The sequence below is a fragment of the Salminus brasiliensis genome, chromosome 1 (genome assembly GCF_030463535.1).
Source record: "Salminus brasiliensis chromosome 1, fSalBra1.hap2, whole genome shotgun sequence".
In the NCBI taxonomy this organism is placed as follows: domain Eukaryota; kingdom Metazoa; phylum Chordata; class Actinopteri; order Characiformes; family Bryconidae; genus Salminus; species Salminus brasiliensis.
Window position 1 is genome coordinate 80110178 of NC_132878.1, and position 13509 is coordinate 80123686.

Here is a 13509-nt window from a genome sequence, read left to right on the forward strand (position 1 = left end):
ATTTGGCCCGCTGTTTAAGGGGTTAAAAGAATCACAAAAATGGTCAAGAAAGAGCTAATGAAATGTTTCAAAGTTCAGTAGAATGGTAATATCACTTGCTAGAAGATCATTTGAACAGGTCTGGTCATTACAATCAAATTGAATTAGTCATGGTACTTTAAGCACAAACACTAATACTATTTACACACACGCAAATATCTATAAGTGTAATGCTGAGAAAAAAGACCTTTTGACTGTTAACTCAGGACCACAACATACATTATTTAAGAGTTCATATTTAATAGAGATTTAATAGAGATAGGCATGTAACTGTATAGGCCACATGATCCACTTCCTTTATGTACAGAGGTTACATAAGCAGATTTCCAGACCTTAGAAACTATGCCAGAAAGTATAGGATGTGTAGCCGACTACTCCTGGTACTTTTAACACACACTATTCATGAAAATAAATGATTTTTATAAGTCATGAACTCAGTGTACTTTGAAAGCATACATCTGATACACAATAAATCATCAAAACTCATTATACAGTCTGAGGATGAGGGCTTTTAGCGCAGGACGACGGCTCCCCGTTAGCCAATGGGACTTTTATTTTGAAAATGTCCCGCAATTTCATAATCCCTGTCATTTGAGGACCGAGGCGGTAGTAAAGTGTGGATGTGAATGAGGGGGATCTCGCTGAATGACTCTGCGGTTTCAGGCTGCCTGCGTCTGAGGTGGCGATGATGAGGTCAGCGGTGGTCGCCACGGTCCTGCTGTCAGCGGCGGCGTCCTACTACATCTACCTGCCCCTGCCCAGCTCCGTGGCCGAGCCCTGGAAGCTCATGCTGCTGGACGGGGTGTTCAGGGCTATGATGCATGTGGTGAGTTGGTGGCGGGGGGTACCTGGTGTACTGTTTCACTTTTATACGCCGAAAGGAGAAGAGCTCGGTTCTGGATTTACACCATTCAGACATGCCGTGTGCTGCACCTGAAGAAAACGTGTTACGTCACACCAGGACGTTTGGTAACGTCGTGCTGATATAACACACTTTGTCCATCTGCAGCTTCACGGCACGTTTGACTCTGACGTTAAACTAAATGCTCTGAAAAAAGCTGATCTTTTAGTGCATCAGTGTTTTTTTAAGTGTATGGTAGATCCGATATTGCAATAACGTGTTTATTACAACAGTATTACATAGTACCACCATATTTCTATTTTTTTAATGAAGTTAATTTATTTTGTATGCTTGTATATTTGTGATCTCTTGACTTTTTAGTGTTTTTTTTCTTGTTTTTTTTTTTTTGTTTGTTTGTTTTTTTTTTTTACATTTAAAGGGAAAGTCCATCATCTCTTTAAAATTTCATTATTTAACCAACAAGGTTTATTCAAAGTAATTCACAGTATCTGGGTGAAATGGTATGTTATAGAAAAGATGACTGGTTTCTGCTGGTGATAGGACCCAGCGGTCACTACATCTACAATGCAAATATACCCATTTTATCTACTCTCCTAAACCACCAGTCAGCACTGTTAATGTTGACAATGGTAAAATATTGGGAAATCTAAAAAAAAAAAGAAAAAAAAGAAACCACATTACTGTCCAATGCTTAGCATTTACCTCTTCTATGAGTGTCTTGTAAATAAATGCTTTAGGCCAAACCCTCTGAAAACTATCCTTTATGCATTTTATGTAACCCTTTTCTGTAAAGTATCTGTAAACTATCACCAGGCACTGCTGAGGCTCAGTAAGTTTCTCTAGAATGGAGCATTTCACACCAAACTACTCTGAATGTCTCTATTTACATATTAACGACTGAATTATGCAAAAATACTGGGGAAAAAACCCTCAAAATGGCAGAATTCCTCTTTGATTCGTCAGGGTGTGTGAGCTTAAGCCATGTAGCACTATTATGGTAATGTCTGTGCTTTGTGTAGAATCTCTTCCAACCTGTTGCACAGGGATCCACCCTTTCTAATGAGCAGCAGGCCTTACTTCTGTGTGTCCCCAATCACCCATGTTTACTGAAGCCAAGGCTTCTCTGTTTCGGTTCATAGTAAAAGAGAAAGAGCAAACTTACACTAGTGGGCTTCAAAAAAGCCATGCATGACGTGTGCGTCATTTTCACATGATGAAAATATCTCAAATTAAGTGGATAAATTACTTTTCCTCCTGTTAAAAGTCAGTTCACATTTGAATTCAGTGCAGCTCTTTTTTCAGTGTGAGAAGTTGCTCCAGGAATTTGAAGGCTAGGTCATTTCTTTGAATGACCTCAGCATGACCTCTCTGAAATGCCTCCTTTCTTGTAGGGTCATGTTGTCGAGGATCTCGGCCTGGGCCACCACATCCACGTCCTCAACTACATGGTGTCGCTTGTCGAGGTTAGGGGGCCCCAGTCCAGCGAGTCTGTGCGGGTCACTGATACGTCCTTCGATGGAGTTCAGGCCCGCGTGTTTGAGTCAGTTACACCCGGTTCAAGGCGCCTGAAACGAGGAGTGGTCTACTTCCATGGAGGGGGGTGGGCTCTGGGCAGTGGAAGTAAGTAGACATGTTGGTTTTTGTTTAGAACTTGATGTGATGACTATGTGACTCTCTGATGATTCACAACGATTCAGTTATGAAGCTTTAGGAAACAGTTTGGTGCATCGCAAAATCATTTGCTTATTTTATTTGCTCTGATTATTTTGGTATGACTCAGAATAAATAACAGTTTAAGAAATAAGACTGGATGAACTGTTTACAGATCTGAAAATATCAAGGTTTTTGGGGCATATTTCCTAAAATAGCTCACACAATTTATTTTAGATAAAATGTGACCACACACTTCAGTGAATTTATAATGATATCTAATATATATTTCAGATCAGTTCATTAAGCTACACTGATGATATTTTACACCTCTATATAACTTTGATCTACTTGGCACGGGTGTTGAGTGATGTGGAACTGAGGGAAAGTTCAGAAGTGTTTACAGCTTTTGCTTACGGCAGCATTCCTCATGCTCAGCTGTTCATGAGCTCCCTCAAGCGGCCAGGCTTGGAAATGTCCAAGAAACACTTCTTTGAGACACTGAATCAAAAAGCAGTGAAATCATCTAATGAAGCTGTTATGTAAAGACGCTGGTGTGAATGTGGCTTGCATACACATGAGAAATCTGCTTGCATAATTATCACCTCCAGTTACCAGTCTTTGTAAATTCTCTTCATTTTTTGTTTGTTTGTTTTATCATGCTTCTCCTGACCTCTCACCCCTCCACAAAAAAGGAATGCGATCCTATGACCTGCTGTGCAGGACGATGGCTGAAGAGCTGGATGCAGTGATTATATCAGTAGAGTAAGTATTGCATAAACATAATGGGGGGTTTCTTTAACCTCCCAAAATGCCAGGATCTGCAAGTGGGTCCAGATTTTCGCTTTCACTCCTAAAACTTGACTTCAGTATTTAAGGGGTTAAATAATAATAAAAATTATAATTAATAAAAAAATACTAAATTAATACATTATGGAATATGGATGTTTTAATTTTATTAGCCCTTTCAAATCCTAATCCTATTGATTTGTCACTTTAAAGATAAACTTTAAAAGCTGTGACTTAAATTCCATTTGATGCATTTCTAGTATATATAGATATATATTTATTTTTTGATAAAGAAATTTGTGGCATGAACAGTAAAGACAACAGTACAAATCTACAAAATCTACCAAATTAACTTCTGTGATAGATCCTAGGTTAAGGTTAAGATTGTTTTGGTCTTATTCTTTCCATTGATGCCGGATCTGAGGTTGAGCTTCTACACAAGCCTGTGGACAGAAAAGGGCACATATTGTATTGTACTGAACGTACAATTGTACCACGTACTGAAATGCATGTTAAAATGTAAAATATTCTACTACTGAGTTACTCTCTTAAAATAATGGAAATTTTTATTAAAATGAGAAGAAAATGAGAAGAAGGGATAAGAAACAATGCTAAACACTGCTCCCAGTGGACCACATACACACACACTTAAACTACACACACATGTTCAGGGAACAGAGTTCCCTCAATGTAAAAATACTATGTGCAATACCACCCCCCCCCCCACATGTGCAATTAATAGTCATTTGCAATAATCTGTAAATAATATTGTTATTGCTTTTTACTTATTATTTATATTGTGTATATAGTGTAAATTATTTATCTATATTTTTTGTAACTGAGTGTCTTGCTATCCCTTTCTGCTGTGACACTGAGAATTTTCCCACTGTGGGACTAATAAAGGATTATATTATCTTATCAAAAATATATGGGTATTTTAATTAGGGTTTTCCGAATTTTGGACCCTGTATTTCATAGCTACTTTTTGCATTACTTTATTAACTTTTTGGTCTTGTTGTAATTCTTGATGTCATTCCATAGTGTATCTTCCCTGTTATTTCTCAAATATACTATTTGATAGACAAATATATATATTCTTGACATCTGATCAATCTCATGCACTTACGTTAAAAACTGGTGACTCCTTCATTTCCAGTTACAGGCTTGCCCCTGAAGTTCATTTCCCAGAGCCATATAATGATGCTCTGAGGGCCTGCAGGCACATCCTGAGAGCGGAGGTGCTGGCACTGTACTCCGTGGACCCAGAGAGGGTGGCCGTGTCAGGTGACAGCGCCGGAGGGAACCTGGCTGCTGCTGTGGCTCAACAGGTACTGAGATCAGATCAGAAAAGAAACCTTGCAGCTATTTACCCTCGAGACACGGGGAAGGGGAAAGAGTGCATACGTGCATATGCTGTATATATATAAACCAATCAGCCATAACATGACCGCCAGCTGCATAATATTGAGTAGGCTCCCCCTTGTGCAGCAACAACAGGTCCAACCATTCGAGGCATGGACTTCACACGACCTCTGAAGTTGTCCTGTGGTATCCAGCACCAAGACGTTAGCAGCAGGTCCTTTTAGTCCTATAAGTTTTGAATTGGGGTCTACATAGACTGTATTAGTGAGCCGTAGGTGCCCATAATCCATGATGGTAGGCACTGACCGCTGCATACCAGGAAAACCTCACAAGACCTGCCTGATGCTTTGGAGATGCTCTGAACCATTGTCTAGACATCAGAGTTTGGCCCTTATCAAAGTGTCTTAGATTCTTATGGTATCCAGCTTTTCCTGCTTTTAACACACCACCTTCAAGAACTGATTGTTCACTTGCTGCCTAATATTTCTACCCCAAACAGATGTAGATTAAGTTAATCAGCATGTTTTTCACTTTACCTAATGTTATGGCTGATTAGTGTACACACACATACTTTGTCCATTTTTATTAATACCTTTTATTATTATTTTATTAAATGCTACTTATTTGAGTATATGCCTCCACTACTTGCTAGCTCAATTACTTGCTAGCTTAATAGCTCATTCATAGCACTACTAAAGGAGCAAATGTCAGACACTGTACTTATATCCAAATGGTGTGTGTGAAAGAATGCTAATGACCCCGATGTGGTTTGTTTATTGACACAGTTGGCCCTAGACAACAGCGTCCCTAGCAGGTTCAAGGTACAGGCCCTTGTCTACCCCGTGCTCCAGGCCCTGGACTTCAACACACCATCTTACCAGCAGAATGGCAACGTGCCCATCCTCTACCGCCCCCTCATGGCCCGCTTTTGGTTAGAGTACTTGAATGGAGATATGGACCTGGTTCCTTCCCTGCTGGCTAACAACCACACAGCTGTAGACCAGAGCCAGGAGGCAGTGGCCGCAGCTAAGGCAAAGACGAACTGGACAGCTCTTTTAGCACCTGCCTTCAGTAAGCACTATAAGCCTGTGGTTCCTCGTCTTGGCACCCCTGGGCTCCTAGAACAGCTGCCAGGCCTGCTGGATGTCCGGGCAGCTCCTTTGCTGGCTGAGAGGGAGGTGCTAAAGCTGGTCCCGCCTGCCTATATCATGACTTGTGAGCATGACGTGTTGCGGGATGATGGTCTCATGTATGCCCGCCGCCTGGAGGAGGCTGGTGTGACTGTCACCAGTGACCATTACGCAGAAGGTTTTCATGGTTGCATGGTCTTTGGCTTCTGGCCTGCCCGCTTCTCTGTGGGGACACGTAGTATGAAAAACTACATTCACTGGTTAGAGCAGAACCTGTAGGATCTCAAATCTCCTCTAGAACCTTTGGGCTTGTCTAAAAACCTGTGGGCTTCAGTTGAACTGCTAATTTCCTGTAGAACCTCTAGTTTTTCACAGAGCCTTGGAACCTGTGGAAGGTTTCTGTAGAACCTGTGGACTCTTCCAGAAGATGTGAGGACATGTAGAATATGCAGCTTTGTGCAGAACCTGTGGACTCCTCAAGAACATATGTGCTCTTCTGGAACCTGTGGGCCCCTGTAGAACCTATGGGTGCCTATAGAACATAGTTTCCTGCAGATCCTTTGGGCTTCTGTGCAACCCATATGCACTTCGAGAACCCATGGGCTCTGTAGAATGTGAATCCTGTAGATCATGTGTGCTGCTATTGAGTCTGTAGTATCATGTAGAACTTGTAAGCTCTTTTAGAATCTGTAGGATTCTCTACATTCTATGGGCTTTTCTTGAACTGGTGGACTCTTCTATATCCTCTGTATTTTTCTAGAACCTGTAGGCTCCTATGGAACCTGTAGGCACTTCTAGAAACTTAGGACACCTTTGGAACCTGTTGGCTCTTGTAGAACCTGTAGGCTTCGGTAAAACCTCTGGCCTCCTGTAAAGTATGTAGTATCCCTTAGATCCTGTAATCTCCTCTAGAACGTATGGGTTCCTGTAGATCCTCTATAATTCTAGAGCTCCTGTAAAACCGTAGTCTCAAACCTCTTTTGAAGTACCCAACATTTTAAATGCTCTAACACATCTACTTTATGATGACCAATCCAACAGTCTCTACTCTTACCTCAAGGTGCAATGCAACACGTCAATGCAAGAGAGCAACAGAGCTCCCAGAAGAGTGCAAATGCCCTACGATTTTTACTGCACACTGTTTATACTCAAATATGCACTGGCAGGACCGGTGCTACCAAAGCTGTACCACAGAGCACATGTGGCGGACTGCATTGCTACAGGGCCACAGCACTACAAGCTTTAGTGTTCTTCCTGCTTTTACACATTTAAATCATCTTGTCAGGGTGGTAATGAGTTAATCAGGTGTCCAAAAGCAGGAAACCTCCTGCAGCCTTGAGGAAATACAGGTCGATGCCACTGTTTACAGAAAGCTTATATATAAAAATATATAGTTATATATAAATATAGGCTAATATAATTGTATAATATACTTACATTCCTTTGTTGTGTATTCCAGTTATATTCCAGAGCTATTTATGACTCCAGAAATATGAAGATATATTTGTGCAATGTGTGGGGACACTGTAGTTTTAGAAAAAGATACACTATATTACCAAAAGTATTCACTCGCCTGCCTTCGCACGCATATGAACTTGAGTGACATCCCATTCTTAATCCACAGGGGTTTAATATGATATCGGGCCACCCTTTGCAGCTACAACAGCTTCAACTCTTCTGGGAAGGCTTTGATGTTGGACTGATGTTGGACGAGAAGGCCTGGCTCACAGTCTCCACTCTAATTTATCCCAAAGGTGTTCTGTCAAGGTTGAGGTCAGGACTCTGTGCAGGCCAGTCAAGTTCTTCTACACCAAACTCGCTCATCCATGTTTTTATGGAACTTGCTTTGGGCACTGGTGCGCAGTCATGTTGGAACAGGAAGGGGCCATCCACAAACTGTTCCTGCAAAATTGAGAGCATGAAATCGACCAAAATGTCTCGGTATGCTAAAGCATTAAGAGTTCCTTCCACTGGAACTAAGGGGCCGAACCCAACTCCTGAAAAACAACCCCACACCATAATGCCCCTTCCACCAAACTTTACACTTGGCACGGTCAATTCAGACAAGTACCGTTCACCTGGAAACCGCCAAATCCAGACTTGCCCATCGAATTGCCAGACGGAGAAGCATGATTCGTCACTCCAAAAAAACACGTGTTCACTGCTCTAGAGTCCAGTGGCGGCGTGCTTTACACCACCGCATCCAACGCTTTGCATTGCGCTTGATAATGTAAGGCTTGAATGCAGCTGCTCGGCCATGGAAACCCATTCCATGAACTCTCTACACACTGTTTTTGAGCTAATCTGAAGGCCGCATGAAGTTTGGAGGTCTGTAGCAATTGACTACAGAAAGTTGGCGACCTCTGCGTGAGTGAATACATTTGGCAATATAGTGTATACTTGAATGAAAAGAGCAATGTACATTGAAGTGGTTTACACCTGTGTATTTGATATGATTTATGATGACATTATTTGATTATAATACCACTGTACAGAAAACTTTAGCCAATGGGGTTCCTCGTTATGCTGGTGGGAAAATGTGATCTGCATTTAATTTTACAAAATGTAACTTTTTACTGAAAAACATGAGCCTAATTAGTTTCACACTGGCAATACATGTCTGTAAAGGTGCACAGGACTAACAGAATATTTATTTCTGCAACCAAATTGCTTTGATATGATTTTCCACATTTCCACATTTGTGGATGGTGATTCCAAACGGTAGTCTATATTAGGAGATTCTCAAATGTAAATGTATAAAAATGTTAAATATATATACAAAGCTGTACAAACGTGGTTGGTGCATTGATGGACCTTATGGTTATAGTAATATAAATCTAATCTCTATTTGCCACATCTGCAGCATACAGTCAGTTACCCTGGACAATCATTTCTGTGCTCGTAAAAATAACCGAAAACTCCCAATTTTCCCACCACCTGTTCAAATACCAGTTCAAACAAGCCCTCATCCACTTGGCCTCACCACATGCCCTCAGAAGAATCGCCGACACAGTCTTAAAGCAACACTTTAAAAAATTGGCATTTCTTGCTCCTGGGCTCAGGAAGTTTTTCTGGACAGTTTCTACATTTTTCTGGACAAACTAAAAGATACAGAAACATCTCTTAAAGTGAAAGAAATGTGAACTGAGACAGTAGAGCAATGTTACTGGGTTTTACACAAATATGACACAGGTTACGCAGCGTTAAACAGTTCTCTCGAGTGTTTTTCTGTTGCTTCACCAAAGTTATATACTGCAGTTAGCAGCATGCTGAACCAGGAGGAGCAACAACAGCAGCACTATTCTCCCTGTTATAAGCCAGTGGAGCATCAATCTAACATCAGATTTAAAGCTGTTATTTTAGGGTAAAATGCTACATAGGGTTGCTTTAAGGGCTGTTCCATTACTACACTCCAGGGAGTGAAGGCTTACCAGATGAAGGGCTCTTAAAAATGAATTGCTAAAATTTTCGATTGCTAATTAAAAACTGTGTTTCTCGTTCTACCATGTTCCCCTTCTGCTGTGAATAAGCATCATAAATGTATTTCAACCTCACAGAACTATTTATAACAAATTTATAATTATGTACGGCCATATGAACCGTAAAATACAGAAGTGGCGGAGTGAGATTAGATACAAATGTGAAAAAAATGTGTTCATATTTTTTGTACTGCTTTAAACCTTGGTAAACACGTTGGAGTTTAATGGGTTATTGTTTCTTTTTCATATATTTAATGAATGTTTTGTGTGCTTTGACTAGCAAATATTTATTTCTTTAAACATTCTCTTTTTACAAACTGCGAGAAGGCCCACAGTCTGACGGGGAGCATTTCGTAAGCATCGCTGTTGGCAGCAAGAAAGGATGACAAAAGGGAATTTCCTAAATAGAGAGCAGTATGGAGGTTCAGAGGAAACATGAGAGGGGGAGTAGCTGTGGGAAGGCAGCCTGGCCCTCTGGCGCATGGGAAAGGCCGAGGGCTATGGACTCAGCGCTGTGGAATGCTTGCTCAATCTCCCTTCACCTTCACCTGTGGGACCGGCGGTCTCAAGACAACCTTCAACCTCCACTAGTGTTGCTTTATCGGAGGGGGAATCAGCAGGCAGAAACAGTGAAACAGACAGAATACAGTGTTTATTACAGGAAATCTGCTTAGAGCAGTTGGACAAAGTGCAGAGTTGTGGATAAATAACTACATTATTTGCAAAGTCAAATGCGGTTTTTGGTCTGTTTGACTTTAACCGCTGCCAGTTTCTGTAGGCTGACTCTCTACAAAATACTTCAAGGCGGTTACACTATGCATGTTGCTGACTAGGGGTGGGTGAGACAAAACTAACATGATACTTGAAAACATTTTCTTAACATACAATATATATCACAGTTAAATGGGGACAAAGTATGTTGCAATGCCTTGGGGAGCAACAGTAAATCCTTTTAAACAACATATTATTAAGGATGCATTAATATTCAGACTTTTCATTATAAAAAATGTATGCAGTGTAGAATCTGAACCTGCATTATAGAGAACACATATTAAGGTTTTTCTAAATAATTTTAAAACTATTTGAGCAATATGTGAAAAAGTATGTAAACTGTAAACAAGAAACTTTCTTTCCAGAACCTGCCGTTCTCTATAAACAGTTCAACCCAAAGCAGGAACAGTTCAAATGTAACAGCGTACCCCTGATCTGGGTTAATTGTGAGAACAAATACATAAAACCAAAAAATTATTATTATTAGCTAAAAAAAGTATGGCCATTTATTTTAAACGCTAAGTATAACTGCGAATATCAGCACAATACACAAATAGAATTGTAATATATATAAATGCTACATATATATATATACCATATTTATATATATATATATATATATATATATATATATATATATATATATATATATATATATATATATATGGTATGTTTCTGATTTATCTGTGCATTGAAACTACCAAAAGAACCTTCTACCAAAGACCTTATTGAATTTGAAAAGGAGAATATGGTCTTCTTTAATTGCATACTTCAGGAGGACTTAGTTATAGTACTGTTAAAGTTTACATTTTCTTAGTGTCAGAAACTCTAAACAAGGACACATGTGAATAGAAACAAATAGGTGTATATATGGATATTTTAGTCACTTATTGCTTGTGTTGTTACTCTGAATGAAGAATATGAGTGCTTACAGAGCTCTAAATAATCTTGCAAACTCACATGGAAAAAAACATAGTGTATCCAACAAGAATGAAAGCCTTGTGCAGCACAAAAAGCACTGAATTCACATGCTGATGTATTTTATTGCATGTAGTGTGAACATACACATGCCACAATTCCTTTGGCAAAAGATTTGTAACCTGTAGAATAAAATATTTCCATTTCATATGAAGAATGGCAAATAGGAGGTCTATGGAAAGGTCTTTTTTGTTGTTACATTCCTTATTAGATGTGCTGCATTTCTTCTTTTAAGTCCCTCATTCTTTTGACTCTTGGCTATATATGCTCTTGTTTTCTTTGGCACATCATTGCAGTAACCTCTGATTGCACAAGTATTCAGTTTCTTGACTGTTGAATGTAACTCTGTTTTTTGGGCAGTCCAACAGAAGATGTCACTATTGTGTTCATCTCCATCTTGTATCTCCTCAGACAAATTCCCACATAAAACAGAATGGATAAAGATGAATTGTTGTTTTCCTGTTTCTCTTTCCTTTCCTTTTGCTCTGCATGCAGATAATCTCCTACAGATAATCTTTTTGAAGAGTGCCTTTCTTATCAGCATCTTTAAGAGACTCCAGAATTAGCCTGCAGGCTCAGATCAGCATATTCTTGCTAACCAGAATAACCTGTTGCTTCTCATGTCCCGACAGGGAAACAGCTCTCCTGTGCGAAAGTCATTTGTGCTTATGTCAAAATGTTGAATGGGTCACATGACCAAACCTGATCCCCTCTTTAAAATGCAGAAGGAAGGGGATGAGAAGTTGTCTTCTTCTCTCAGCAGGTACAGAACCTGATACTTAGCCTTGCCCTAGCCCAAACAGTCAGTCTGTAAGTTTCCCTCAGGACAGCCTGGTCATGCCAAAGAGAGTATCTGAGATGCAATTCCCGCCCAGGTTATTATGGTCAGCAGCGAAACCTAAAGTTAATTATTAAAACCTGAATGAAAAAAAGAGGCCCTCTCATTATTTCAAAGGAAAACAGAACCGAAGGAACCCAGTATGAATGCGAAAGTTCACATACCTAGCTCGGCAAAGAATGTTATCTTTCGACTAAGGTTCACATTGTTCATTACTTCCTGACTTTAAGGGGCAGCCGCTCACTCAGAGCCAAGTTTCTCTTGCCCTGTGCAAAAAAACACAGGGCTTTGTTTGTGCAGATCATTAAAGAGCCCATTACCTATTTTAGATGTTCCCTGAGGTTTAATTGTGGGATTATGAACCAAAAATACGTATTGGTTCTTTGCTATGGCGCCTTTTTATCTCTTAGGACTGTTATGCTCTGCTCTACTCTGACTGGCTGCACTACATAACGTGTCATTCGAAAAGCAGCCCTTATAACGTCAACTACTTCTGAATGGGTGGAGCCAAGATGCTGTATTTATATATATATATATATATATATATATATATATATATATATATATATATATATATACACACACACAAATATATAAATAAATGAATGTAAGCAGATTTTAAGCAGTTCTGTTGGTCCATTCATCAGAACAACATGATAAAACGTAGGGAAAGTGAATGTATGGGAATGTATGGGATAAGGAGTGGTTAGTACATTTTCACAGTGGTTTATATTTTTTAAAAAAAGGAAGAAAATCTTTTTCCATGATACGAACCCTTTAAAAGACACTCTTCAGATGACACAGTGCAGCTAGACACTGCAGACACTGACTCATGCACGCTGCTGAATCGCAGCTTTTCTTCAAGTGCCTCATGCTCAGTTCATTAGGGAGTTTCCTGGAGAAAAAATAGATCATTTTAGACTTACTGACTTAAATTTCTCTTGAAACGCCGCTCTTCAAAAACATGCTATAGCCTTCAGGTTATTGTTCAATGGCCTGTTACAAATCAGCCATTTAACCCCAAACAATGCGTCTCTGTGGTGAGAGATGCATAGGATCCACTAGACAGTGAGTAAGAAACAAGGCAGTGTGAGAAGTCTACGAAGTGACACTGTAGAATATTCCATCAGTCTACAGAGAGATTATAAGACATATCTTTATAACACGTTCAGACTTCTTCAGCATGGACCTCTTTACCAACATGTACTCTTTATTTACTCTTTTCTTCTAGGAAGAAAAAAAGTCTGCAAAACAGTTATTATTCCTTTACTGTTGTATGCAAATATATATGGATATAGGTGAAATAATATAGAACATTAAAACTGTTCTAAAGCCATGTTTTGTTGATTTTCCAGGTGGAAATTGAACAAATCCTCTATAGGAAACAATCAGTTATTTTATCAACATCTGTTAGCTGTCTGCTAAATTCAACATAAACCTTTTGTTCATGACACATTTTATTTCTTATTTTTTTCAATTTGTTAAATTTACTAAACTAACAGTAATGGTGTACTAAAATTTGTAGTAGTTACACAAATACATATTTGTCCCACTTGCTGACATGGACAAAACAGATATCCCACATATGTAAAACAAGCCAAGCCATTAGTA

At 39.5% G+C, this 13509-nt stretch overlaps 1 protein-coding gene across 1 annotated transcript; it reads left to right on the forward strand.

The window, feature by feature from the left end:
* Positions 1-637: 637 nt before the first annotated feature.
* On the forward strand, positions 638-9536 carry LOC140564878 (neutral cholesterol ester hydrolase 1-like). The gene is made up of 5 exons (XM_072690561.1): positions 638-865; positions 2293-2521; positions 3247-3316; positions 4497-4668; positions 5488-9536. Exons 1-5 carry the CDS (start codon positions 725-727, stop codon positions 6109-6111), a joined length of 1236 nt encoding a protein of 411 aa, XP_072546662.1. The 5' UTR covers positions 638-724; the 3' UTR covers positions 6112-9536.
* The last annotated feature ends 3973 nt before the right edge of the window (positions 9537-13509 follow it).

What these genes read in the sequence shown, in the direction of transcription:
- LOC140564878 (XM_072690561.1), top strand. Translation starts at nt 725, where the DNA reads ATGATGAGGTCAGCGGTGGTCGCCACGGTCCTGCTGTCAGCGGCGGCG. An exon ending in TCAGGGCTATGATGCATGTG is followed by an intron (nt 866 to 2,292) that starts GTGAGTTGGTGG and finishes CCTTTCTTGTAG; the next exon opens with GGTCATGTTGTCGAGGATCT. An exon ending in CTGCTGCTGTGGCTCAACAG is followed by an intron (nt 4,669 to 5,487) that starts GTACTGAGATCA and finishes TTATTGACACAG; the next exon opens with TTGGCCCTAGACAACAGCGT.